The sequence below is a fragment of the Trypanosoma conorhini genome (assembly GCF_003719485.1).
Source record: "Trypanosoma conorhini strain 025E chromosome Unknown Tco_14.4_contig_00134, whole genome shotgun sequence".
Lineage (NCBI taxonomy): Eukaryota > Euglenozoa > Kinetoplastea > Trypanosomatida > Trypanosomatidae > Trypanosoma > Trypanosoma conorhini.
In genome coordinates this window covers 1-25,254 of record NW_021704217.1, presented here as the reverse complement: position 1 = coordinate 25,254, position 25,254 = coordinate 1, and the positions used below count along the sequence as shown (strand labels likewise).

The 25,254-nt window shown below is 55.1% G+C and overlaps 12 protein-coding genes across 12 annotated transcripts, besides 25 other annotated features; all 12 read right to left on the bottom strand.

Moving 5' to 3' along the window:
* Positions 1-216: 216 nt before the first annotated feature.
* Positions 217-245: a microsatellite.
* A 76-nt stretch (positions 246-321) lies between these two features.
* Tco025E_03097 (COP-coated vesicle membrane protein erv25 precursor) lies at positions 322-1,065 on the bottom strand (the record flags this gene model as incomplete). Its single annotated transcript, XM_029370019.1, has 1 exon — positions 322-1,065. The coding sequence occupies one exon, from the start codon at positions 1,063-1,065 to the stop codon at positions 322-324; it is 744 nt and encodes a 247-aa protein (XP_029229933.1).
* Positions 1,066-1,418: 353 nt separating this feature from the next.
* Positions 1,419-1,442: a microsatellite.
* Positions 1,443-1,694: 252 nt separating this feature from the next.
* Positions 1,695-1,712: a microsatellite.
* A 132-nt stretch (positions 1,713-1,844) lies between these two features.
* Positions 1,845-1,894: a microsatellite.
* Positions 1,895-1,931: 37 nt separating this feature from the next.
* Tco025E_03096 (HAD family hydrolase) lies at positions 1,932-2,672 on the bottom strand (the record flags this gene model as incomplete). The annotated part of the gene is made up of 1 exon (XM_029370018.1): positions 1,932-2,672. One exon carries the CDS (start codon positions 2,670-2,672, stop codon positions 1,932-1,934), a length of 741 nt encoding a protein of 246 aa, XP_029229932.1.
* A 66-nt stretch (positions 2,673-2,738) lies between these two features.
* Positions 2,739-2,820: a microsatellite.
* A 619-nt stretch (positions 2,821-3,439) lies between these two features.
* Tco025E_03095 (putative DEAD box RNA helicase) lies at positions 3,440-5,206 on the bottom strand (the record flags this gene model as incomplete). Its single annotated transcript, XM_029370017.1, has 1 exon — positions 3,440-5,206. One exon carries the CDS (start codon positions 5,204-5,206, stop codon positions 3,440-3,442), a length of 1,767 nt encoding a protein of 588 aa, XP_029229931.1.
* Positions 5,207-6,060: 854 nt separating this feature from the next.
* On the bottom strand, positions 6,061-7,527 carry Tco025E_03094 (uncharacterized protein; the record flags this gene model as incomplete). Its single annotated transcript, XM_029370016.1, has 1 exon — positions 6,061-7,527. One exon carries the CDS (start codon positions 7,525-7,527, stop codon positions 6,061-6,063), a length of 1,467 nt encoding a protein of 488 aa, XP_029229930.1.
* Positions 7,528-7,612: 85 nt separating this feature from the next.
* Positions 7,613-7,669: a microsatellite.
* A 128-nt stretch (positions 7,670-7,797) lies between these two features.
* On the bottom strand, positions 7,798-9,645 carry Tco025E_03093 (uncharacterized protein; the record flags this gene model as incomplete). The annotated part of the gene is made up of 1 exon (XM_029370015.1): positions 7,798-9,645. One exon carries the CDS (start codon positions 9,643-9,645, stop codon positions 7,798-7,800), a length of 1,848 nt encoding a protein of 615 aa, XP_029229929.1.
* A 211-nt stretch (positions 9,646-9,856) lies between these two features.
* Positions 9,857-9,900: a microsatellite.
* Positions 9,901-10,302: 402 nt separating this feature from the next.
* On the bottom strand, positions 10,303-11,241 carry Tco025E_03092 (uncharacterized protein; the record flags this gene model as incomplete). The annotated part of the gene is made up of 1 exon (XM_029370014.1): positions 10,303-11,241. The coding sequence occupies one exon, from the start codon at positions 11,239-11,241 to the stop codon at positions 10,303-10,305; it is 939 nt and encodes a 312-aa protein (XP_029229928.1).
* Positions 11,242-11,573: 332 nt separating this feature from the next.
* Positions 11,574-11,604: a microsatellite.
* Positions 11,605-12,053: 449 nt separating this feature from the next.
* Positions 12,054-12,112: a sequence feature (A-rich).
* A 121-nt stretch (positions 12,113-12,233) lies between these two features.
* Tco025E_03091 (chaperone protein DnaJ) lies at positions 12,234-13,049 on the bottom strand (the record flags this gene model as incomplete). The annotated part of the gene is made up of 1 exon (XM_029370013.1): positions 12,234-13,049. The coding sequence occupies one exon, from the start codon at positions 13,047-13,049 to the stop codon at positions 12,234-12,236; it is 816 nt and encodes a 271-aa protein (XP_029229927.1).
* Positions 13,050-13,175: 126 nt separating this feature from the next.
* Positions 13,176-13,232: a sequence feature (A-rich).
* Positions 13,233-13,273: 41 nt separating this feature from the next.
* Positions 13,274-13,307: a microsatellite.
* Positions 13,308-13,670: 363 nt separating this feature from the next.
* Positions 13,671-14,756, bottom strand: Tco025E_03090 (transferase; the record flags this gene model as incomplete). The annotated part of the gene is made up of 1 exon (XM_029370012.1): positions 13,671-14,756. One exon carries the CDS (start codon positions 14,754-14,756, stop codon positions 13,671-13,673), a length of 1,086 nt encoding a protein of 361 aa, XP_029229926.1.
* Positions 14,757-14,794: 38 nt separating this feature from the next.
* Positions 14,795-14,819: a microsatellite.
* A 149-nt stretch (positions 14,820-14,968) lies between these two features.
* Positions 14,969-15,000: a microsatellite.
* Positions 15,001-15,549: 549 nt separating this feature from the next.
* On the bottom strand, positions 15,550-17,727 carry Tco025E_03089 (uncharacterized protein; the record flags this gene model as incomplete). Its single annotated transcript, XM_029370011.1, has 1 exon — positions 15,550-17,727. One exon carries the CDS (start codon positions 17,725-17,727, stop codon positions 15,550-15,552), a length of 2,178 nt encoding a protein of 725 aa, XP_029229925.1.
* Positions 17,728-17,729: 2 nt separating this feature from the next.
* Positions 17,730-17,758: a microsatellite.
* Positions 17,759-17,999: 241 nt separating this feature from the next.
* Positions 18,000-18,035: a microsatellite.
* A 52-nt stretch (positions 18,036-18,087) lies between these two features.
* Positions 18,088-18,108: a microsatellite.
* A 472-nt stretch (positions 18,109-18,580) lies between these two features.
* Positions 18,581-18,610: a microsatellite.
* A 330-nt stretch (positions 18,611-18,940) lies between these two features.
* Tco025E_03088 (uncharacterized protein) lies at positions 18,941-20,773 on the bottom strand (the record flags this gene model as incomplete). The annotated part of the gene is made up of 1 exon (XM_029370010.1): positions 18,941-20,773. One exon carries the CDS (start codon positions 20,771-20,773, stop codon positions 18,941-18,943), a length of 1,833 nt encoding a protein of 610 aa, XP_029229924.1.
* Positions 20,774-21,239: 466 nt separating this feature from the next.
* Positions 21,240-21,288: a microsatellite.
* Positions 21,289-21,594: 306 nt separating this feature from the next.
* Positions 21,595-21,618: a microsatellite.
* Positions 21,618-21,634: a microsatellite.
* Positions 21,635-21,848: 214 nt separating this feature from the next.
* Positions 21,849-21,874: a microsatellite.
* Positions 21,875-22,105: 231 nt separating this feature from the next.
* Positions 22,106-22,132: a microsatellite.
* Positions 22,133-22,290: 158 nt separating this feature from the next.
* Positions 22,291-22,323: a microsatellite.
* A 24-nt stretch (positions 22,324-22,347) lies between these two features.
* Positions 22,348-23,265, bottom strand: Tco025E_03087 (stress-induced-phosphoprotein 1; the record flags this gene model as incomplete). The annotated part of the gene is made up of 1 exon (XM_029370009.1): positions 22,348-23,265. The coding sequence occupies one exon, from the start codon at positions 23,263-23,265 to the stop codon at positions 22,348-22,350; it is 918 nt and encodes a 305-aa protein (XP_029229923.1).
* An 80-nt stretch (positions 23,266-23,345) lies between these two features.
* Positions 23,346-23,384: a sequence feature (GA-rich).
* Positions 23,385-23,408: 24 nt separating this feature from the next.
* Positions 23,409-23,427: a microsatellite.
* Positions 23,428-23,749: 322 nt separating this feature from the next.
* Positions 23,750-25,060, bottom strand: Tco025E_03086 (uncharacterized protein; the record flags this gene model as incomplete). The annotated part of the gene is made up of 1 exon (XM_029370008.1): positions 23,750-25,060. The coding sequence occupies one exon, from the start codon at positions 25,058-25,060 to the stop codon at positions 23,750-23,752; it is 1,311 nt and encodes a 436-aa protein (XP_029229922.1).
* Positions 25,061-25,254: the final 194 nt, after the last annotated feature.

The following is a 25,254-nucleotide window of genomic DNA, read 5'->3' as shown; positions in this document are numbered from 1 at the left end:
GTTGGGATTTTTTTTATAATAAGAGAGAAATTTGTGAGGCTGCCTTAGCATGGATTGGACCTCGACGCGCATACGCTCCCTCGTCTCCTCACTTACCGTGGAAACACTTCGTCGCTGTTTCGTTGCATAACTTTTTTTTTGTTTTTGCCTCGCAGTAGTGGTGTTTGTTCTTTTTCGTTTTCTTCTACATTTCATTGTTTTGCCTTTCCGCCTTCCTCGTTCCTTCTCTTTCGTTTCCTTTCGTTCTTGACTCCGCCCGCGTTTTCTCGGTTTTTTTGCTGATGCTGCGCCCCCTCTTCCTACGTGACGAAGCTCCCGCGCCTACACCAACTTCTTCTGCCGCAGGGTGGACTTTAGGAAGACAAACTGCAGCCACGTGACCACCACCATGACCAGGGCAGTGATGATGCCGAAGGCCCATATCCGCGTGTAGGTGCTCTCGGAGGTGCGTCGCATGCGCCTGAAGCGGCCTATAAGATGCTCGATCTCGTCTTGCGTGTCGGAAACAAGCGTAACCAGGCTATCTAGGGCGTTTTCGACGCGCTGAATGTACTCTGCTGGTCGCAGGATGTCCTTCTGCTCGCCGCCGAAGTCACGGAAGGTGAAGACTTCCAGGCCCTCCACCTTCTGGCGCCTGAGAATTGGCATCTCCGTCTCCGGCATGATGCTGGACCTCTGGTCCGTGTCGAATTCCACAAGAATACCGCCCGCCTCCGAGGTTACCTCCCACCCCTTCTCCGTCACCTGCACGCACAGTGTGTACTGGCCGGCGGTGTCGTCGCTCACCGGTGCCGTGAAGGCGTGCGTCCCCACCATTAGCCCGTTGCTTGACACCTCCTCCCCGTTGGGGTCCGACACGAGGATGCGGGCGGGAACATTGACCGCAGCCCCTGCAGCACGCGTGTACTCACCGGAAACCACCCGTGTGCTCTCGTCCACCTCCTCTACGAAGCAGACGGGGCGCGTGTCCTTCAGCACAAAGCGAACTGAAGCACTCGCCGGGGCCACGATGTGAAGCAACAACAAGGGCAAAAGCAATGTGAGATAAAAGGGAGCACGGCACATGGTTCCCTTCCTGCTTGTTTTATAGGTGTGCTGTTAGCTGTTTTGCGGCGATCCCTTTGGCCCCTTTCCTGTTGATGTCGCCTTGTGCTTGTTGGGACGCTGCCTTCCAAGGTCAATTGCGCACGTACTCACACTCTAAAAGAGACGTCACGAGGAGCAAGTACAAGGGCAGGTAAAAGGAGCAACAAACAACTCAGTTCACATCATGGCACAGCTCATATTAGTTGCGAACGATCCAAATTTGTGTGTGCAAGTTACATATTTACTTCCCTCCCCTGTCTCATCCATTTGGAATTTTCTTGACCTTCCCTTGCGTACACCTTCGTCTTCAGTTGTGACTGTTCGTGGGGTCCGTGTGTGTGTGTGTGCGTGCGTGTCGGCAATCCACACGCTTGCGGATGGGACGAGCGGCAGCAGCCGCCGCAGTAAAAGCAAAATAATTATAACAATAAATGTTGAACAAAATAACGGCCCCTGGACCAGCGCGGACAGAGACAACCCTGTGGGAGGCCACATCGAGAGACACGCAAAGCCAATAGCAGCAAACGGAAGGCGCGGCGCAACTTGGAAGACTGTACATATTCCGCACCCAAACACTCGGATGGCCTCCCCCACCTGCACTCACACCCAGAGAGAGAGAGAGAGAGTGGGGGGAGGGGGATAAAAATAGCTGGGTAAAGGCCCAGAAAGAAAAATGTCTTTTACTCGCTACAGGGGGTAAGAGTCAAACTAAAGTAGCGAAGGCTAAAGAAAAGATTATATCCCGTTCAAAGTAGGCTTATAAATGTAAACACATTAAATAGATAGATATATATATGCATATACATATGTTTTTGTTAGACGCATAATTAGAGAAAGATGTATATCTATTGACTCCTCTTGAGTGTGATCTGACCAATGACGTCCTCAAGTGCACTGCTGTCCTTCATACAGAAAAGTTTCCCAGTATTAATATGCGCCAGAAGCGAATCCGGAATGGGATTGCCATGAGAGACCCACACTGCGTTCCATCCCAACGCCAGCGGCTCAAGCAGGTTGCTGGCGGTGTCGTCAACCATCACCACACACTCCGCCGTTAACCATTCGGCATACCCCAGTCCCTTGCTCACAGCCTCAATGACGGCAATGTATGCATTCCTATGCGGCTTGTTACAGATAGTCGGCGCCGTCGACGCCCACTGATCCTCGTAGGTGAATCCATTCATCACAAAGTCATCCGTACTGAGGCCAAGTCGTTGCAACACCGTTTCGGCGTGCCTTCTTGGGGCGTTGGTCAAGTAGTAGATGTGATGGCTTTGCCCCAGACGTGACAACACCTCCCGCAGCCCGGGGTCCTCCGGCAGTCGGCTAAAGTCGCAGCGACTGTACACAAAGTCGGTGACCGCCTTCGCATCCGAACACTTCATTTCTCGCACCAACCCAGCGATGGTGAGACCATACTTTTGGTAGTAGTGCAAAACGTGGGCCTCGGCCTCCTGCGGTGGGAGCTGCAACAAATTCGCAACGTACTCCACAAGACCGACCCGCATCTGGCGCATTAACTCACCGTGCTCCTTGTCGCGGTAGAGCGTGTTGTCAATATCCAAGAGAATCACAAGCCGATTCATGCCGCTATGCCACTGCCCCGTGTTTTTGTGCGCCACCCCCACGCTTACGGACGGACAGAGAGAGAGAAACCAAAACAAAGCAAAAAAGGAAATGAGAGTTCAACAAAACGCGCAAAGCCAAACAAAAGGAAGAAACAGAGCAAACAAACGGCAAAAAAAATATATAACCCAGAACATCCGACAAGAGCAAGAATAATAATAAGAGGCGCGCCCAGCGACAAGGACGGGGAAGTAAGGAGAAAAAAAAAAGAAACAGACGAAAACAGAAAAACAAATGATGAAGGGGAAATAGGGCCAAAACGGAGAGGACAGCCAGGTGAGCAAAGAGCACAGCAATGCTTGTCTGGGAATTTTTCCGACATCACATGACATCTACTTTTTTGTTGTTGTTTTGCTCTCTCTCGCTTCTTTTGCGTCTCACACTCGGGTCACTTGATGTTTGGTTTGTGGCTGTTGAGTTTGCACAAATAGCCCAGTCAGGTCCCACGACAAGCGCGCTGGAAGAGTAAATACGGGCGGCAGTCAGAGATGTGCCCGGCGGGTGCAGCCACATGCTTTACTGCTCGCAGGGGCAGATACGGCGTTAGACGACAAATAAAACTAAACTAATCGATTTAGTGGAAATTACTGCAGTCTTAATCGGTTCGACTCTTCTCTCGCTACTCCTCGCCTCTTCGCGCAACCTCTCCTTTTTTTTTGCCTGTTGATGTTTTTATCCTCACTTTTTTTTCAAGTTAAAATTTACTTTGTCTTGATTTGTTTTTCGGTTACTTTGCCCGTTTCTTCGCCGGTGGGGCGGCATCGTCGTCGCTGCTGTCGTCGAAGCGCTTGTACTCAATTTTGGAGGACGAGAAGGGGGCGCTGCCGCCGCTGCTGTGGCGTGCGAGACCAAACGTGCCGCCCTCCCCTTGCTGTTTGCCGCTGCTCTTGTGACGGCCGTCACCGGCGGCGTCGAAGGAGGCGCGGTTGCCGTTGTACAGGGCAGGCGCGTGCCGGCTGCCGCCAAACCCCATCATGTTGCGGTTGCGCTTCATCACCTGATAGCGCGGCTGCTGCTCACCCCATTCACGGAGCCAGTCGGGCACCTGCTGCTGCGCCCGGTCGACAATCGCAATCAGCTCCGTGACTGCCGCCGGCGTCAGCTGTTGCTCCCGCTTCGTGATGAGCGTAAACGCCTCTCCCTTTGCCCCAGCGCGCCCAGTGCGGCCAATGCGATGCACGTAATCGTCAATCTGCATTGGAAAGTCATAGTTGATGACGGTCTCCAGCTGCTTGATATCGAGTCCGCGCGCGGCGACGTCTGTCGCCACGACGCAGAGTCTTGGATCTTTCTTGAAGCGCTCCAAAACAAACTCGCGCTGCCGCTGCTCCTTGTCGCCGTGGATGGCCATGGCATCATATCCCCACCGCTTCAGCTGCCACTCAAGGTCGTCGGCGGTTCGCTTTGTCTTGCAAAAGACCAACACACGTTGGTTGCGGTGATCCGCCATGAGCCTTTTCAGCTCATCCATCTTGGCGTGTTCCTGGGTGAGGACAAAGCGCTGCGTCACATCCTTGTTGGCCAAGAGCTCGGTGCTCCCCACGTTGATGCGGATCCAATCCTTTTGAAACTCCGCCGCCAACTGTTGAATTTCCTTTGGCCACGTCGCCGAAAACATGAGCGTTTGACGATCTGGGCGTATTTGCCCGCATATGGCACGAACCTGCGGCTCAAACCCCATATCCAACATGCGGTCGGCCTCGTCCAGCACAAGATACGTCACACGGAACAGGTTGACACGCTTAATCTCTAAGAAATCAATGAGTCGCCCCGGTGTAGCAACAAGAACGTGCACGCCTTGTCGCAGGATCCCTAGTTGTGGCCCCTTTGGTGACCCGCCGTAGACGCAACCACAGCGCACATCTTGAGGAAGCACCTTGTTCGTCTCCTGCTCAATTTGCTGTGCAAGCTCGCGGGTAGGGGCAAGAACGACCACCATCGGTCCATCGCCGACGCGTAACGGCTCCTGCATCGCAATATGTGCGAGCGCAGGAACCATAAAGGCGAGCGTTTTACCAGACCCCGTTTTTGCCACCCCCACCATATCGCGACCACGCAAGACAATAGGCCATGCCTGCGCTTGCACCGGCGTGGGGGATGCGAATCCCTGTGCAGTGAGTTTCTTTTGCAGGTACGCCGGCACCAACGAAGAGAGCTGATCGAAGCTGGTCACTGGCGGCGGACACCCATCGCCAAACACGGTGATCGTGTGCGTCTCACGCCACTCTCTTGACTCGTCCTCAGTGAGTTGCTTGGGTGGAACAACGACCGCCTTGGCGTTAGCCGCGCGGTGAATGGCTTTTGCGTCCAGCACCTTCCAGTTGCTGGGCGTAAGCTTCACGTTTGCCCAATCAACAGGCTTCATCCTTGTAGCTGGGGCATCGAGGTCGGACCTTCGACCACCTCGACCCACAGCGCTGCCGTTGTTGCGATAGCTCTGTTGTTGGTGCCGCGGCGCCTGGTAACCAGTGAAGGGACTGTAATTCTCCTCCATACTGCACACTGCACGGGAAGAATAACACGAGTGTCGTCAACGAATCGAGAGCAAAGAAGTCGCCCCTTGGGGGGTCAATGTGTGATTATAGAGAAGGCTTCTACCAAAATGTTTTGCTTTTGCTGTGGTTAAATATATATTTTTACTTGGCACTTTAGTATTACCCGTGTGTATTGTGAGCACTGTGCGTATATGCCTCAATAAATAATTCCCTGTTCCTGCGTCTCGGAGCTGCTGTTCCCTCCCCCGCCCCCCACTGCTTTTACTCGGCTAGGCTACCTCCCGTGGCTGCCGAAAGACGCGAACAGCAAAAAAAAAAGGAGAGAGAAAGGGAGGGCGGGGGCAACAGCAAGAAAGGAAATACATATGCAATGAGAAGGTGGGTGGATGCAGACATACTCTTGTCCCTTCTTTGCCGTCATGAAAGCTGATGGCATGCAAGACTGAGGATGCAGAGGGTGCAGGCATAAAAACAAAAAAAAGTACATACACAAACCTAAAAAAAAAGCAGCAGAGAAGGCGATCCTCCTCTACTCACCATTTGCAAGTACAGCACGGGAGGAGGAAAAAAGGTTACAGACATCCAAAGCCCCTCTCCCCTTTCTCCGTGTGCGTTTATTGCCGCCTGCATTGCTCGCTCACGATGAAACGCGCATTCCGTTTTTTTTTCCTTTCGGTGCTGCCTCATTCCAGCCGCGCTGGGAACATCGTCGATGGCAAAACGAAGTGAAGGCAGAGAGACGCAGCAGGGCGCAGAGCAAACGAAGCAAGTAGAGCAAGGGAGGTGAGGTTGGGGCTACGTTGCCGCCGCGGCTGCAGACAGCTGTCCTGCTCATTTTTTTTATTTTTTTTATTCACTTTTCGGCGCTATCTTGCTTGCGCTCAGGCCCACCCCCCAAGTGCGTCGCGCAATCCTGCACAAGAGGCCGTCGCTTTCTTGTATGCTTCTTCTGCAGCGGCTCAAGCACAGGGATGATGCGACGCGCGGCACCCACCGCCCCGCCGGGGTACGGGAAATGTAGCCCAAGCCTGTCTAGAATGGTCTCCTGCTCCGCGACGACAACCTTTGCTCGCGCGAGCTCTTTCGCCAACATGTCACGCTCCTCGCACAACTTTTGAAGCGAGGCCTGCTCTCCCACCGCGGCAGAGTTACTAGTCGACCTTACATTGGCAGCAGCCAAGTCAGAGGTGGTAGATAACTCCAGTTGAGTGTCCTGCCTTGGCTCTGTGGCAGGAATCTCCCTGCTGGGCGGAATCCCCCGCCCTGCCCTGTCTTCGTTATCCCCCAGCAATTGAGACCCCGATGCACCGTTTGCCCTCCGCATGCTCGATGTCGACGAAGCAGTGTGGAGATTTCCTTTGCGGGGCTCCTGTGTGCTCGACAGACTTAGCTTCCTCCTGGACACCAGTTGTAGACAACTCATTTGGGCTTGCAACTTATCCACGAGTCGATGGAGCTCGACGCACTCCAACTCACGAGACTCCGCTGTTTGCTGCGCCTCTCGCAGAGATGCTCTTGCGGTGGCAAGCTCCCTTCGCAGCTCACGGTTCTCCTGCATCGTAAGTTGCAACTCCCGCAGGTGCGTCTCTGTAATCACAGTCGCGTGCAAGTGCGCCCGCACCGCTCCACTCGTGTCCGCCTCACCCGGTGAAGGCGGCGGCGGCATGAGAGCAGCGCGTTCCCGGCGTGGCAGATCAGCCATCGGACTTTGCAGACCCGCCGCGGACAGGGGTGAGTACAATTCCTCGTGGTCATTGCTGTCATTGGCGCGATTCGCCGTGGAGCCTGCAAGTTCCTGAACCATGAGGCGTGGGGAACTCTCGGGCGAGGATTCGCCGCGCGACACGGTGGAGGCGGCTGCCACCGGCAAAGGGCTCGGTGACCCCGCAGCCAGGCAGAACTCGTGATCCGTGGAGCCGTCGCTGCGCGGCACGGAGGACGTCAGAATCAACGCCAGCCCGCCTTCGGATGAGACAGTCGCGTGCGGCTGCTCAGGCGCCTGCTCAAGCGTGCCTTCGGCGCTGCCGCCTGGGTGCTCGTGGCCGTCGCTTTTGTCCTGCGGGCACGTCGTTGCCATCTCCACCCACTCCGGCGGCAGAAGCGCAGCCTTCGGAAGCCGTGAATCCTGTCGGTTGTGTACGCACGCGCGTAGAAGGGGGTTAAGCGCGGGCGGCAAGACAAGGAGAGAGAGAGAGAGAGGCGCAGACAAAAGAGGGCTGAACAAAAACTCAAGAAACAACAAGAAAGAAACAGAGATAATCGAAATGCCCAAAGAGGGACAGAAAGAGGCAGACATTCTCGCCACTGTGCTCCCCTCCATCCTTTCGTTGGCGGTTTTTTCTTCTCTCTTTAACGTGTCGCCGAGGAACTGATGCCTCACGCACCTCACCAACGACGAAAAGAATAAACAAAACAAAAAACAAAACAAAACAAAACGGAACAACAACAAAATAAACAACACACACGCATGTGGCGCAACCAGGGAATGTACAAAAAAAACTTCATATATATAAATATATCTGGTATGTGGTAATGAAGTATCCATAGATATTTATCTATTCATATTAGTAAGCCGCCCCCGCCGTTTTGCTCACGGCAGAGCCGACGGAAGCGTCGATGCGGCCAGCCACGCCTTCAGACCCGCCCAGCGACTCCCGTCACCTTCGCCAGCTGTAGGCAGCGGATCGCTGAAGCGCGCTGGGGAGTGCTGTGCTCGAGCAGCCCAGAGACGCCGTCGCCAGCGTCGCCACGCCGTCCGAAGCCGGCCGCGACGCGCAAATTCATCGAGCACATATTGCGGCACAACATTTGTAAAGGTGCCTCGCCGAATCTCGCCATCTCTCTTCCATGTTTGGTCGCAAGACTCAAAGGAAGAAAACCTGAGTTTGTCTATGCATGCTTTATCATCCCACGCACACCCACGGAACGGAATACCTCGCGTCTTCCACGTTTTATCATCATTGAGTGCCTTCGATTCGTGGCAACGATGCAAAGGGCGCGGTTTTGGGTGTGGTCGAATAAACACAAGGGCCTTCCGCTCCGTGTCGCACGTTTCCTTCTGAGGTGTGTGCAGAGTAAAGCCCCAACCTTCGATATCGTGTGGGTTGTCTGTCATTGATGCAAATGGAGCCTTCGTGGTGGAGAAAATACGTGAAAAGACGCCTTTGCTCTTCCTTGTCTCCTCGCCCATGCAGGAAGGACGAGGTCCCAGGCTGCGTGCGCGCCGCAGAGGTCGCGGTGGTGTTAAAGGCAGAGGTGCAACAAGACTTATTCTATCAAGCGTGTCCGCCAGCCCCACTGCCCCTCCCTCCCTTGAAGCCTGCCTCCCGGCGGGGAGCGACGTCACGAGGGGCTGGGCACAAAAAAGGGAATCGGTCTGCGCCCACCCCTCTCGCCCCCTTCTCCTATGAGCGGAGGCATCCTGGTTGCCGCAGCCGCGACGCTTCGCCGTTGTCCCTTTCTTCTCAACCTCTATTTCAAGCTCAACACTTACTGACTCACCGGCGGGCGACGCGCCCCTAACCTCTCCGTTTTGGCTGCCTCCTCGGTCATGTGGGGTGCCAACGCCCACCTCCGTTTTGCAGGAGCAGGGTGGGTGATCATCGATCGCCGCCGGTTTAACGCCCTGGTTTTTATCAGGCAGTATTCGCGCTGCAGCGACATCGGCTTCCGCGTTCCTCGCCTTCGCACCCGCACCCGCACCAGGCATGAGGCCACGAGCGCCAGATTCCCGGCCTCGCACTGCATTACCGCCCACCTGGTGATTTGATGATACACGCCGCCCCGAGCCAGCCGCTGCTGGTGGCCGGCTCAATTCGCTGTATTTCTCGTTCACAGCCTTTCGACGGCTCAGGCGCTCGCGACTCTGCCGATGCTCCGCACTTTTTCGTCTATGCATCATGCTCAGAAGCTTAGCTCCGTACTCGGCAAGAGCGGCCTCGTACGCGGTTGGTGCGCTGGGCAATGGTGCCACGTCTTCTCCCCTCATCGCCCCCTCCTTCCTCAGCGGAAGCTGAGAGCCTTTGACTGCGGTGGGCATTGTGTTTGTCGCCGGAGCTGCTTCCGTGAGGACGGCCCTTTGCTCCTTCGCAGAGTTCACCACCGCCATGACTGAGGCCGAAATGACACGTTTCCGGACACCGTTTGTCTTCCCAGCGGAGCACTCTGATGGGACGATATGCCCGCGTGAATAGTGGGGTTTCAACGACTGCGGTGCATTTGTCTGTTTTGGATGCAGTGGGGCTATGGGGTCGGGAGTAGCGGCGTCCGTCCAACGTTCGTGCACGCCGCGGAGGCCGGGTAAGAAGCAACGCGCCTTATCCGTGCGCGTGCGGCCGGCATGCGCATTAGGTGGCGCAAAGAAAATGTCCGACTGCAGCGGCTCTGGTAATGACGGAGCCGAGTGTGTGCGCAAAGGGCTATGGGGGCGCGGCGGCATGCTGCAGAACCGCGCTGTTGGTGCGTGCGCGGGGGTGCAGAGCGCCCGTGTTTTTGGACGACGCCCTGCGGCACACGTGCCACGGGAGTGCCGCGGGATACTTTACTTCTCCCCCTGCCCTCAGCTGTGGGGGGGGGGGGGGGCTTTTGCAACGCTGCCACTCACTCAGAGAGAGAGATATATATGGCTGTGCAGAGGGACGAGACGAAGTAAAAAAAATAAATAGAAATAAAAAAAAACAAACAATAAAAAAAACGGAGAAATAAACTAGTCGCATGTATTGCGACAAGCTGGAAAGAAAAATGAGCTCACGCACAAAACGCAGCGCCGCAAGCCGCCGCCAAGAGGCACTGACCTGGTACTTTCACGTGTTTTCCCATATTTTTTTTTGTCTTATCGGGGGAGGCAGAAATGGGGGTGGGTGGGGGAATTTGACACCGCGCCTGCCACGACTCCGGAAAACGTGTCCGCGCCGACAAACGCCCCGCCCACCCGCGGCAGCAAGACGACAAGGGAGGAGGGGAGGAAGCAACAGCCTCCCACGCAGACCTACACTCAAAAAAAAAAGGCAAAGCGAAGAACGATAGTGTGTGTATATATACTTATATACGGGTTACGTGCCACCCGCAGGCTGCGACCGCGGCGGGGGGTTATTGGTCACTCCGCCATGGCGGAGGGGTGGCCGCCTGTGAAACCCATGGCGAGGTTGGAAAGGCACTGCAGACAACGAATAACGGTTTTGCCGTCCTCGCCAAAGTATATCACGAGGCGCTCTAGGACTTGCACCACACCCAGTTCTATAAATGTCTGCACCGTCTCTGGGTGATGGGCGGTGACGTTGCAGATCATCACGGCCCACGTCTCCACCAGCTCCGCCTCCGTGTAGACGGGATAAATGAGTCGACTAAGCAGCTCACAATCCTCACGTCTGAGTCGTGCATCTTCCATATACGCCAGATGTGACAGTGCCACAAGTGCGACATAGAGGACATGCCTCTCCGCAATGTGCGCCTGGACCGTAGTCAAGACGAAGTCTAACACCAGGGGCGCGTTTAATTGCAGCCTTGACTCTTTCACCGCTGCAAGATTGCTACACAGCGAAAGCATGTATACAGCTGCTCTCACATCGGCAAGTGCAACGGGTTTTATGAGCTTCGTCGCCTTATCAATATCCGGCCCCATGCATGTAAGGTGGGCACACTCTGCTGTGGAGTGGGTGCTGTCAATCAGTTTTCGCAACAGCGAGAAAATCTCATGCAAGTCCACCCCAGCATGCGGCTTATTCCTGCCAAAATGAATTGCCATTTCTCGCAAGGACGCCACTGGGGCTGCTGCGTCACTGGGTCCACCTCCAATGCCTGAGTCACCAACAGAAGCGGCAAACGTGTCCCCATTATGCACCTCCGGTGCAGTTCCACCGCGTGAGAAGACTTCCTCCTCCGCCGCAGTGGGCCCCAGGGATGAGGTGGGAGTGCCGAAGATGTCCTCCACTCTGAACTTGGCCGCTTTTGGCTCTCGCGGCGGACTGCACCCGGCATTTGCGGTCATTCGCTCCAGCGCCTCCACCAGCGCCAGCAGCCCCTTCGAAGTGTTCATTTATTTTTCCGTTCACGGGACTGGCTGCATTGCCGCCGCAGTGAGAGCACCAAACGTGGGTAGTAGCCAAAGGGAGGGAGGGGGAAAATGACAGAAACGCACCCACCGAGGCTGGAAGCGGAAGAAGAGCAGCAGCGACTAACACACACGCAGAGAAAAACATAACAACAAGGATATACATAAGTGCGTAATAAAGAGAGCACTCGAGAAAAATACTGCATATGCAGGGGAAAGAAAAACAAAAACAAACAAACAGCTGGTGGGACTCGGTGTTCATCGCCGCAAAAATAAAAGAAAAAGAGGTGAGGGGGCTTTGATGTTGCTAGCGGGGCCACCACACACACACACATGCAGACGCACACAACCGTCAGCAACGGAGGTGTGCTTGGCCGCCACCCCACGCATCAGAGGCCCACGTGTGTGCGAGGTTGAGCAGTCATAAGTTCCCAAAAACAACAGCAACAGCGGGAAGCGCACAAAAAGACGGTCGCACTCATATACACACGCACACACTCTTCTGCTCGATACACCCAAAACAAAGAGGAGCAAACGCAAGGCTACACTTTTGCTAGTTTTGGTCCCACCGCCTTTCATTCGGCGAAGAGGGGGAAAGAGACGAAAAACGAGAGGCAAAGCACAGGCATATGCGCGCATGCAGAACGAAAGTAGGAGATAAGAAAAGAATGTGAGTAGGTACGCAAAAAGAAGCTTGAAAAAGTCTTATTTTTTTTTGCGGCATCAACAGTAGACAGAAACTATGAGCCTCCCATTTGATTCAACTAAAAAGTGTTGTACTCCTTTTCGCAACCACATCTTTCTTTTTTCTCTCTCCTTTTCTTTTTCTTTTTCATTTTACTTTATTTTTATCATTATTACCTTCCATCCGCCTTATGGGTTAGCTTTCTCGCTTCGTTTCCCGTGAAGTTCGTCCTGTTTTTCCCGCCACATCACTTCTTCCTCACATCAAGGGCGGACCCACGCGCGCCCGCTGCTCAACGCGCCGCTCGACGGAACGCCTCGTAGTCCGAACAGACAGGGGGGGTGTCCTTCTTTCCACGCGCCCTGTACGATAACGACTCCGCCTCGCAGCGACGGGCCAGGGATTCCTGTTGCTGCTGCAGAACATCCCGTTCCATACGACGCACATCCGCGTACCCGCGTGCGGCGCGTTCCGCCCATGCCCGATGGACGTAATATTTTACTCGTAATCCTTTCTGGGAAGTCATGCGCTCTACTACGTGCCCCTGCAGCGGATCCGGTGTGAGACTGAACGAGTTTGCACCTTGCCCCCCGCGGCCCACACGAGGATCCTGGTACTCGTTGATCTCTGTTAAAGAAGACTGTAGAAGAATTGCTAAAAACAAGAATATCAGCAACGGCACAGCCATCAAAAGATTGGGATTAATTTCCGTCTCGTACACATGTGGCCCAGCATTATGCATATTGGCATGTCTGCCAAAAAATTCCTCAAAAAAGTCATTTGCGCCATTATGTGCACGTCGTGCTGCGGCGCCACCGCGGTTCCCTCCCCAGCTTTCATGCCGTTGAACTCCCTGAACCCCTTTCGTGTCGTAAATGTGACGCTTTGTCGCATCCGACAACGTCGCATTGGCGGTACCCACTAGTTTAAATGCCTCACTGGCGCCAGAATGCTTATTTTTATCAGGATGACATTTGAGGGCCATCTTTTTGTACGCAATCCTAATCTGCTCTGTGGTGGCGTTTTTTTCTAGAAATAGAATTCGGTAGTAGCTATTGCGATTACTGAGCACATGCTTCACAACGGCGGCATCGTCCATGCGGTCCATTGATTTTTGTTGCTCTCCGCTTTGCCTTCGTATTCCTCTGCCCTTTACCTCTTAGGACCAGCTGCGTCGCTGTATTCCGCCACCCTTCGCTTCTTCCTCGTCCTCCTTACGGCGGTACTGCGCCCCCTCTCTCTCTATCTCTCTTTCTCGTTTTTTTTTCTTATCTTCGTTTTTCTTCTCTTTGTGATGCGGTTCCCTCACAGAAGCTCCCTCCGCCCCTCTACGCTGCTGCCGCTGCGGCTCTTCTCCTGTGTTGCTTGTGTTACTTTTCCCTCTTTTACTATCCCCTTCCTGAGGCACGCGTAGGCGCTGCTGTCGCCCGCGAGAGAGGCAAAGCGGCGTAGAAAGGGGGCGGTGCAGTGGAGCGGGGGCAGGTCGTCATCGAGTGGCGAGGGAGACAAGAACGGCACGGCAGCGAAGAGCAGGACAGAAGCACATAAAGCATATTACAAGCAGCAGACTAAATGGCAAGCGTGCAGCAGGCACTTGCGTTTTCGTCTCCCCTCACCTTCGGCACTCAGCGACACACAGACACTCACGCGCGGGAGGGGAGAGAAAAAACGACGTAGGAGACGCTCTGGCACAGACATCCACCACCGCCAAACTTTCATACTTACAGACTCATGGATTCGGCAGACTGAGCGGGCCCACCACCACAATCTTTGGCATCCGCTCCAGGGAGGCCTGCACAGCGTGCAGGGGCCGCGCTTGAAGGTATCGGATCATTGCCTCCGCACCCTTAAACTTGTAACAGTTGTGCTCGTAATAAAAGGCAATGCGTGTGAGTTCACTCTTTGACATGGTGGCATACCCCAGATGGGACCAGAATGGAATGGCCTGCACATCGGCAGAGACCATCACAAACTCAAACCCGGCTTCGGCACACCACTCCAGGAGAGCGGCATTCAACAAGCGTCCAAAACCTACTTTTTTGTACCCAACACCCGTTGCAAACAATGGAACCTCCACAAAATGCTGCGTGTCGTAGTGGTGGGCCTTTATGGTAGCCGCGCATACCATCTCTTTGGTCGTCTGCGAACGAATATACCACGTGTAGCCGCCCTTTGCACGCCGTCGGGTACGCGTCGAGTGAGATTGTGGAAGGATCACCAGCCGTTGCAACTCCGGCGGGTCCGGGTACTGAAACTGCGCTGAATACAAATCAACGGCCTCGCGGCGTTCCTCTTCCGTCTGTACGATTCCAAAGGAGATCGGAAACGGGCCGTCCCCCGTGAGTTTCGGGTACTGATCGTGAATTGCCGTGCGAAGCAGCAACTCTGCGTGCGAAAGCGTTGCCGCACCCCCGGCCTTGGCGCCCCGTGAGGTCCGTCTGTGCGGGTGAAGGTGGTGGTTGCGGTGGTGGTGGGACGGCTGCTGGTCGTCCTCGCCGTCGGCTGCGGCGGCGGCTGGGAGAGGACTCCGGCGCGGGTTCCCTTCGCCTCTTCCCTCGTCACCGCCGCCGTCGCGGCGACAGGTCGCCTTCCCGCGGTTTAGGAGGGCCACGTGCGTGTCGTAGTACGCCACTAGCCGCTGCATGAACGTCGCGTCGGTGGCAAAGAGGGCGGAGTAGGCGCGCGCAATCTCGCTCCGCTCCTCCTTGTTGGCCTCCCAGTACTTCTCTATAAGAAGGTCCTTCTGCTCCCCGGTGAGCTGGACCGTTCGGTAATACTTCGCAAGCAACGCCGCATGTTCGTCACTGAGCAGCATCGCAGCCCGCCTCTACAGACACGGGCCTGGAAGAGGCAACAGCACACACCCACACACACACACGCCGAGGGAGACGGGGAGCGTGAGACGAGGCAGCAGAGGAGAGAAGCTTGGACCCAACGAACGAGAAACGTCAAGCACCGGCACTCATCCGCGGCGAACGCACGCCACCCTCGCCAACGCCACACGGGCGCGCAGGCAGCATAAAAAGAACACACACACACACACATCCACAGGCACACACGGTGCGTGATACAAACGCTGCGGCGGCAGTAAGTCAGTCAACAAAACGAGGCTCTTCCCTCACATCACAAGAGAATTGACTCCCCACACCACCCCTCAAAATAAAAGGAAACAAAACTTTTTCCTGCAGCCAGAGAGTCACCCCACAGGCTTCCGTCCAAGCATATACGGCGCCACGAAGAACCTCGACGGAAGAAGGGAAAAATTTACAAACAAACAAAAAAAAGGAACTCCAAAGGCAAAATTCTTTTATTTTTTGCCGTTTTCTTTCTTCATTTAGCGTTCTTCTTTTACTAACCTCCTTTCCCCGTTTTTTTTCTGGGACTGGCATCATATTTCCAGCCGCACATCTGTGCGAGAGGCTCACAGGGACCGTAAAGGGGGGGAAAAAAAATCAGTATAACATCTGCGAAACGACCTCAACAAATAAGCCACGCTCGCACAGACACCTTGCCAGGACTCCACATGTAAGCAGCCCCGCTCTCGCGTGTGCGCTCTTTTTCTCAGCCAATCAAGACAAAAAAGAAAAAAAAATCAGCACGCGACGCACTCAAATCCGTAGCTCACGCACTTTAAGCAGGAGTTCATCCCGTAGTGGCTCACGGATGTACACAACCATTTCTGCCAGGACGGCTATCGCTGTTGTGACGAAGACGACGTCGGGGTCGGTGGAGCGGACCACCTCGCGCTCCACGAGTTTGTAAAGGTTGATAAACATTTCAATCCGTTCCACCTCCGTGGGATGCGTAGAAGCCCACTGCTCCACCTGGACCTCCTCCAAGCCCTGTCTAATTTTTTTGTCCATCAACTGCCACACCACGGCGTTGAACAGGGAACCCCGGGCGAAGCGTTCGTACATGACGCTACAGGCCTTGTGCGGACGCCGCGAGAGAAACGATGGCACCGACTCCCGGTTGTCCCTAAGGAAGTTCAAAAAGGAATCCGGAGTAAGCGCGGTAAGAACCGCCGGGTCGCAAAGGTGAAACACCGTCAATGTACTTATCATGGCTTGAAACCAGGCACTCACCGGCATGAGGAACTCCATCGTCAGTGTTTCAAAAAATTTTCTAACAATGTCATCGGCTATGCTATATTGAAAAAACGGCTGAGTGCTGTTGAGCTGTCCACCGCGGTCTGCAGCATGCGTCGCCGCGGCCTTCATCTCCTCGAGCTCCCCGCAGCCGTTCCAAACATGGGCACCCAAGGAAACCAATTGGGCCTCCGCGTTCAGGTGCGACGCCTGCTCCAAGCGGTGAAGCAGAATTGACGTCTGCGCCTTGTGATCCACCAAAAAAGGAAACGGGGACCTAAACGTGTTCACGGATTGCTGAGAAAGCAGGGGACTCTCCCCGCCTAACCCGCCTGAGGAGAGCTCTGGCTGAGGCGGCGCCGTCGTCTTCGCAGCAGCCAGGGCGGGGAAAAAGCTACGGTATGTAAAGAGGCGGGGACTGCTCAACGTCACCCCATCCCCGTTTGCAGGAGAGGCGCTATCAGAGGGTTGGTGTGCAAGATTACTCGGCGTGGCGGCAGGGACAGAGGTGGAATTAGAATTAGGAGTCGAAACTGAAAGCGTACCATCTGTGCCATTATAAAAGCAATAATCATTTGGAGTCCCCTGGTATTCAAGACTACTGCCCTGTCGATCGATGACCGTAAGCAGGTTTGGCCACCCATCAAAGGCGCGGAAGAAAAACGGATTCGTAGCTGCCACAATAATACATTCCGAAGTTGGAAACGGTATTGCTTTGCCCATACGTGAGTAACGACTAAAGGACTCATCTTGTACGGTAAGGTATGAACGCAGCACGCCGTTAAAATTAAGAGGCTGTACCAGGGACGCCACAGCAATGGCCACCGCAGACGCCATGGAAGGGGTGTTGCTCCATATAAAGAGCGGTTCATGGCATAATATCAGTTCCCACACCTGCGTCAAGTGTCGAAGGTGTTCCTTCAAGAGTGCATAAAGAGGAATTACATCATTTGCACTCGACGATTGGCGCTTACTTCCTAAGAATGCAACACGTTCATCTAACCGAGTCGGGGTTCGAGATGCAGCAGTACCTTCCATGTTCGATGGAGGCAGGCATCGCCTCGGTGTCACAAAAGTTAACGGCTGGTGCAGCAGGGTCAAATTGTATTGAACATGAGGGTGGGGAGACGGCCAGCCCTCAATTTCATCCACGGCCCGCTCCAACACCTCCTTCTGGGAGTACTGGCTGGGGTTAAACGACGAATCCACCTCAAAGAATGTCGTCGGCTGAGGCGAGAGGGCGCTCAACACAGGCACCTTTTCAATGTCTGGGGAAAGGGCGCAACACTGACAGAAACGTGGCGCCACAATACGCAATATGAGCTCCTGAACAGCCATATAAGGCAGCCGGGAAAGGAGAACGACGGCCTGCTGCACATACCCCCGTGGAACAGAGGCGTCTTTCTTCTGACGGTAGTACGTCGCACCGTAAATATTTGGACCAGTTCTCCCCGTGGCTGGGGCAACGAACGTCTCTGCCCTGTGACGCGCGGACGCCGTGGTGCAGTCCTTCATGTGGAAGAAGAAGATGAGATCGTGACTGCCCTTCGGGTTGCAGTCAGGGAAGGCCACCTGCGTGATGGCCTTCTCCCCCTCATCGGTCAGGGCACCTGGCGGCGCAACGCACTCCACGAGCGGGCCAACGTCCAGGTCGAAGCGAATGGAGACGAAACAAATGACCCATGCGGATGACGACATGCCACAATCACACACACACACACACACACACTCTTCGTCTTTGCTTGTGTGCCTGCCTTCCCGCAGTCAGCCCTTACTGGTGCTGCACAATCAACCGTGCCTTCTCTCGCACTTCAAGCTTCACGGAGGACACCGCATGCGTGGTTGTGTGCGTGGAGGTATATATATATATAAGTGGAGGGAAAGAAGTCAAGCACTGCGTGGAGCCACACGCCACATGCCGTGGGACGCGGGAGTCGTCAAACCGACTCAACTGGGAGAAAGAAGCATAAAACAGACACAAACGCACAACAACAACAACAACGACAGATAAGGAGGAGGCGGTTTGTACAAAACTTTTCGCGGCACGCCTGCATTTTGCTCTCTCTCTCTCTCTCTCTCCGTTTTTTTTATTCGTCCTCCGTACCACACCCCCGAGCCGCCGGCGGCAGAAGCGCAAGGCAGTCGCGGGTCTCCTTCGAACACACACCGCCCGGGACCTTCCCCGAGCGGCGGGGGGCAAGCAAGCAAAACAGAAGAACCCACAGCAGTGCGACGAAGAAGTACAAAGAAAAACACACGGGGAGGAACACAACAGAAACGAAAGAAAAAGGAACAAAAAAGAGCATCACTGCTCGGTGAACCCGCCACGGCAAAGTCGTGGTAAAGACAGTGACCCATCGAACAAAAATAATGTAGCACAAACTCGCAATATCACCACTCCCACGCGCCCCGATCGAAGAGAACGAGGAAGAATTAATTTTAAAGAGACGGACCAGAAAAAAAAAGGCTTGTAGCATGAAGGAAGGGGAAACAGTCAATATAAGGAGCAAAAACTTACGTACATCTATCATACATGAAATCAGCTATCGAAACACGCACACGCACACGCACACGCGCACGCGCGCGGAACCACTGAGAATACCGTCCGGCTCATAAGCATACGTCATTGAGTCTGTATCACAAAAAAAAAAGCAAGGAGGAAGGTGAAGAAGAAGTCAACTACATCCACCCCCGCTAAAAGTCCCCAGAAGCACAATGTGGCCGTCGTTCCTCTTGACGCTGTTCGCTTGAGGCTTTGCCATGTGAACCGAAAGAATTAGGATACGAAGGTGAGTACAAATGTGCCTCCCTGCGCTCCTTTTTCCTCGTCCACTTCCACTTGCCAGTCGCGTTAGCCTCCCTCAAGTCCATGCGCACATATGTAGAGAACTCACGCATCGCAATTTGCTTGTCACACTGACATATCACGAAGCGCGGTCGTAATTTGGCCAAGCACAGAATTTAGCTCCTTTTGCACACCGAGCAACTCTTCCTGCCGCTGCTGGAAATTGCGTGGACTCACCGGGAGCCCCGTAAGCACGTCGAGCCTTTTGGTCAGCTGCAACTGTCGGTCACGGAGGACTTGAAACTCAGTAGTGGTGGTGCGATGATGTTCGTCCTGGGGCCTGCTGCCGAAGGTTATACGTCGGGGACTCAGTACGCCGGCACTCTTCGCTCGGGGAGAAGGTGAACGCGGAGAAGTCGACATGGAACGGGTGGAGTGCGTCTTGCGACGCCGTTGTTTCTTCGGGCGGGCGTGGGACGCCAACAACAGCTCCGGCTCCCAGCTGCCTGAGTAGGGCGACAGACGCAAGAGATTCAGCGATGAAATCTGCTTCAGCTCCTCGAGCAACCGCCGATTAAGGGTCGCCTTGGTGCCCGCGCGGCTTTTTCCCTTCGTGAGGGCCCGTCCCCGCCGCGACTGGCCGCGCTGCAACGGTGGGAGCACAACTTGAGTTTTGGATCGGCCTCGCAGCCACTTTGTCGTGGGACTCGGCTGACGACCCGACTGCGGGCGGGGCGTTGGGGTGCCGGCAGAGCTGCCTCCCGCAGCCGTGGGGACGGCGAGAAAGCGTCGAATCGCCGACGCCGGCACCTTGCCCGACACACTGCACTCCAGCACCCAGAGGAACTCCTTGAAGGTGATCCTCCCGGTTCGTTCCAGGTCAATGACGCGGCCAACAACCGCCTCAACGTCCACAAAGAAACTGCAGGCCCTCAGAAGGCGTTTTAACTCCGCAAGGCGTATTGTGCCACCCCCGTCAATGCCACCACCCAGCTCTGCAAAGGCCCTTCGTTCTAACCTGTAACCCCGTGCAGAAGTAAGAGTTGATTCTGATTCCGCGCGTCTCTTTGAGCGACGCGCCCGGCTACTCCGTCCCCCACGAGACATCGAGGTTGAACTTCGCTCGATGGCCCACACCTCCCCAGCCTTGGCCAGTGGAAGAGGACTACAAGAAGTGCTATTCTTTTCAGCATTATGCGACCCGCCGCCTTCCTCCGGAACATCAGATATTATTTTAGTCTCCGTGTTAACAAAGGAGGCACGCTTTGGTGAAGGCGGTTCAAAGCGGACACCTTGCGTCGACTTTAACCAGGCGGAGAAGCCAATCGCCTCCTCCTGTGAGAGGACCCGAGGGTGTCTGCCGAATTTACCTTCCACTTCCACGTTGACATCGCTGCTGCTTCCCACGGCATCATCAGAAGAAGTACCCAAGAAAAGATCCAGCTGTTTCTGCCACCGCGCTCCCTCCGCGACGCCATTGCTGCCAGTCAACTCCTGCAAAAACGCAAGAAGAGACCCTGGGCGCTCAATCGACGCCATGTACTTTTTATACGAGGCCTCGACATGTTTTACTTCATCTTCACTTAGTGGATGCACAGTGGGCAGCGTGACACGTCGCTCAGACCCTTCGCTGCTGGAAACCAAGTCGTCAGAGACGCTCAACGACGGACTCCTCTGACGCAGCTTGTTATGATGCGCGCCTGCGATCGACGGAACATGACACGCCTTACTAGGCGTGTGCAGGGTGGATGGCACCTTTGCCCGCACCTCCGGCCGCGGCGGCGACGTCGCGGCGGACGCGGACGTCACCGAGGACGGGGAGGTGGGTACCGGGCTCGTGATCAGCTTGACCTCCTCCACCTGTGTGCGGAGGGGCGCGAAGTGAAGCATGGGCCGCCGGCTCCGCCACGACGACGGGTCCCGCGCCGTAAGGCACCGATTGGGCGCTGCCAGGTACATTGCGCCCGGCCCACCTCCTCGTTGTTGCCGCTTAGCCGCAAAGTGCAGCAGAACGCCGCCTCCGACGCCAACGCAGCCACCGACAGCCCTCAGGCACCCGTAACGGGCAACCAACCGCAGCAACGCAGCGAAAAGGAAGTTGCGTTCCACCCGGGGGCGACTCCGCAGTGTGTTCCGCCCGCACTTCTGCTTCGCCCACTCGACAGCTCAAGTTAGTGGTGGCACACCCGTGGAAGTTTGTTCTGCCCTTTGACGTCTTTCTTCCCGTGTTTGTGTGTGTCCGCGTGCGAAGCTCGTTCCTTCCCCCGCAGTTCCGAGAAACAACAAAAAGAAAGAGGCGGATGCGGAGAGGCCGCCAGAGGAACAGCGTCACCCGCAGAGCAAAGGGAAAACGAGACGGCGTGCAATACGGAGCGCCCTCCCTCCAAAGCTCCAACTGCAGCAAACTCGTTCCGGATCCACGCGGAGACAACCAGAAGGCGAGCGAGAAAGAAGGTGAGAGAAAGAAAAAGAGACAAACACACACGCACGGGGAAAATAAAAATAAAAAAATGTAGTAGCAACATCTCCACTAATAATGCAAACGTGTTGTAACAAACAAGAGCAATTGTAAGTTAAATACAATGACAGGCCAATGTGTACACGCCCAGCCTCTGCAGATGCAAGCACGGAATTAAATATACCTATATGCGGTTATTGTGATAATCAGCAAAACAAAGGTCCAATGAAGTAGCGGCGGACGCAGACGCAAGTATCTTTCTCATTCCCTATCTGATGTATTCCAGTGGCATGACACACATTTTTGCTCCGCAACATATAAGCACACACACACACACAGACAAACATATATATATATATATACACGCATTTTACGTGCCTCGGTGATCCTCAAGCACGGCGCCCCAATACGTGCGTCGCCACAGAAACACACACCTACGCACGGTCGATTGAAAAAAAAAAAACTGTTATTTTTCCTTTTCTTTCCGCGCTTCTCCTCTTCCAACGAGTAAGAATAAAGCTTGAGAGAGAAAGTTCACTGTCTTGATATTTTTTTTCGTCCCGTTTGCCGCAACGCTGTGCGTGTGTGTGTGTGTGTGCGTGCATGCCTGGTGGCCGGGCTGCACGTGAAAGCAGAAGTTCCTGCCAGAGAGGCAAGCACGGAGTCACGAGGAAACAACTGAACACTTTGAAAAAGAGTAATAAAATGACGGTGACGTCTTCAACAAACTGAGGAACAAGGCAGAAACCTTCGTGAGTACAACACGCAGTGGAGGTGCAATGGAAGAAAGTATAATATACATTTTCTACGGCTTACATGGGTGCATACAGGGAGTGTGTGTGGGTGTGTGTGTGCGGGTGGGCTACGTTTATGGCTAGCACGATCCACGGACACGCAGCCAGAAATGATGGCTGTTGTCAAGCACGACAGCCGGCATATATATATATGCCAATATATAACTAGATAAATAATAAAACGGTGCAAAGCAGCCCAGTTAGCAAGGTGAAGAGCTGAGAATCAACAAAAACACCAACAACACCACAAAAAGAACGGAAAGGTTGAGGTGGGGACCAGCTCACCACATCTTGCTCTCGTACTTGTACGACTTGTAGGCGTCGGTGGAAATGCCAAGTCCCACGCCGTTGGTTCCCTTTATCAGCGTCGCGCGATAGCTGTCGGCGTTGCGGTAGTCAATCCCCTCCCCCATCCGCAGCTCCTGCTCCTGCCGCTCCTCCACCTTGCGTCGAAGCGGTTCCTGCGTAGCCATCCTTCCCCGGAAGTTCGAGAGCAGCTCACTTTTGTACCTCGCCCCGGCCTCACGATCCGCCTCATCCAATCGCGCATTAAAGGCCCGCATGGCGGTTCGATCCTCCCGCATAGTGGTGTCTTGTGCCCAGAGCTGGATGTGCTGATTAATCTCCTCCTCCGCGGTGGGTGGCTGTGCGCTGCTTGACTTCGTCGACGTCGTGCCAGTGTTCCCGTTCAGGGTAGAGTTGGTCGACCCCTCGCTCGGGCCCCCGTTCGCCGCCTCCTGCCTCGCCTGCTCATCCAGCGAGCGCAGGAAAAGTTCCCGCTCCGCCAGCCGCAGTGAGTCTGCAGCCGTCGTGCAGTTGCCGTCTAACTCCAGCGCCTTTTGGTACGCCGCCTTCGCCTCCGCATACTTCTTCCGCGCGAACTGTGCATCGCCGACGCGGAGGCGGGCCTTGTACCACGCCGGGTCAAGCTCCACCGCACGCTCTGCGTCCTTCAGTGCGAGCGATGGGCCAGCGAACATGGAGGACTTCAGATAGGCGGCGCTCCGGCTGCTGTGGAGGACGGCCGTCTCGTCCTTCTCCAGCGCCTTGGTGTAGCAGCGGATGGCGCTAAGGTAGCAGCCGTGAGAGAAGCACTCGTTGCCGAGCAACTTCCACGCCTCGGCAGTTGCACCGCCGTCCATTTGCTCCAGACGGCCGCGCAGCTCATCTGGCAAGGGATGCTCTTTAGACCTCACCATTGACAACTCAGCAAGAACTACACCGTCACACCGCTCTTTTTCGTCTCACTCCCTCTTGCTTTTCCTCGTGCCACAGCTGTTCTCTGCTGTTCCCTCTCTCGCGCTCTCTCTATCTCGCTGTGTGTGCGTGGGTGTGTGCTAAGTTTTTTTTGTTTTTTTTTTGAAGGGTTGCAAACAACAACAGGAAAACAACATGAATCAATTGCGCCCTCGCAGGAGTAGAAGAGTGGAGAACAGAACCAACAGCGCAGAAAGCGCCATCACCATCGACAGCAGCAAGAAGCAAAGACAAAAAAAAAGGCAGTAATAGTGAAAACCAAGCCATATAAAGGGAAAGACGCACTGCATGTACGTTTACCGTTCCTCTTCCTCCCTATGATAATGTTTCCTCCCCCCCTCCCCGCTTGCTTGTTGTTGTTTCTTCCTCAATTCCCTCATCCCATGCGGGCACACACATGCGCACAACCTGAAGAGGTTGGAGGTCCTAGTCACGGACAACTACCGCATTCTCCGCACCGCTGCCGCCGCCGCTGTGACTGCCAGCCATCACGCAGCTTCGGCTTTTCTCGGCCAATAAATCCCCTACCCGCTGGGCCAAAAACGTGGCATCTACAGTCGAACTTGTGGTTCCGTCAACGTGTGAGTCGCTGTTGTTAAGAAAGAAGTACACCTCTCGTTTACGTGTAGGAATTGCAGTGGGTTGTGCTGAAGTCCCTGCCGCTGCCGCTGCCACCCCGTCATGGAGGTACGCAACGACACGCTCCGCCCACTGCGATAGAATGACCGGCCCGTAGTCCCCAACGTTCGACCCAAGCGGGCCGTGCAGGCGAACGTACATGAAGTCCACTCCCGTGTCCACGTGCACTGACGCAGTGGGATCGTCATGGTGGTGCGCCACGACCAACGCCCACCCTACGTGACGAAGAAGTGTATAAACCTCTTCATCATACCATGAACGGTGCCGAAACTCAACAGCAACGCGAATATCTTTCGGAATGCGTGCGGCGACAGCCTCTACGCGCTCCATGTGCGCAGGGCTCTTCCGGAAGCGCGGGGGAAGCTGCAGGAGCACGGGCCCAAGGTGTCGTCCCAGCAAAGGACATCGCTCAAAAAAGAAGTGCATGATATGCTCCTCTGTCTTGCCGTCGATGGTCAGCATACGGGTGTGTGTCAGATACTGATTTGCTTTGATAGTGAAGATGAACAAGGGAGCTTTTTGATTGCCCGCGTTAACTTTCACCGCGACTTCTTTCCGTGGACTGTTCCTTTTCTTCTTGCCGTTGAGGCCTTCTCCAGCATCGTCGCCACCGCTATTGATGCCGCTTCTTTCCTGCTTCGTCACCGCAGCGGTGGTGGCCTGCACGCCTGCATGAGGCGGTGGTGCCCACGAAGGCGACGCCGCCGACTGGGAGGCAGCGAGTTCCCCCCAGCTCCTCCACATTGCCTCGTCACCCACGTTGTAGAATGTGTAGCAATGCTCCAGACAGTTGAACTTCTTGACGTACTGGCCGAAAAGCGTCTTCATGCGTCGATCCTTCCCGGGCACACCGGCGAGCGAGCTCATGCCGACGTGAAGCTCCGGACACCGCGCCAGATGGGCCGAGAGCGTGGGGCGGAACGGCGTCCCCCAGCCGTACTGCGCGCGACTGTCACCATACGGCGAGTTCACGACCACACGACTGTTGGCGCCACGCTCCTCAATTGTTTGTTGCAGCAGCTGCTGCTGTGGACGACGGTGGCTGGCGGCGGCGGGTGCAACAGGCGTCGCCTGTCCGTGAGACCGCGGCCGCTTCATCCCCGCGCCTCCTCCCCCGCACGACGACGATGACGGCGGCCCCTCCACTCTCGCTTCCACACTGAGCCTCAACGCCACACGCAACGGGGAGAGAGGGGGACACAACAGAAACGACCACACGACGAGGCAAAAAAAAAAACGAGGAAGAAGGAGCATCATTCGTGCCTCCTCTCCCTCTATTTCTCTGGGGGGGG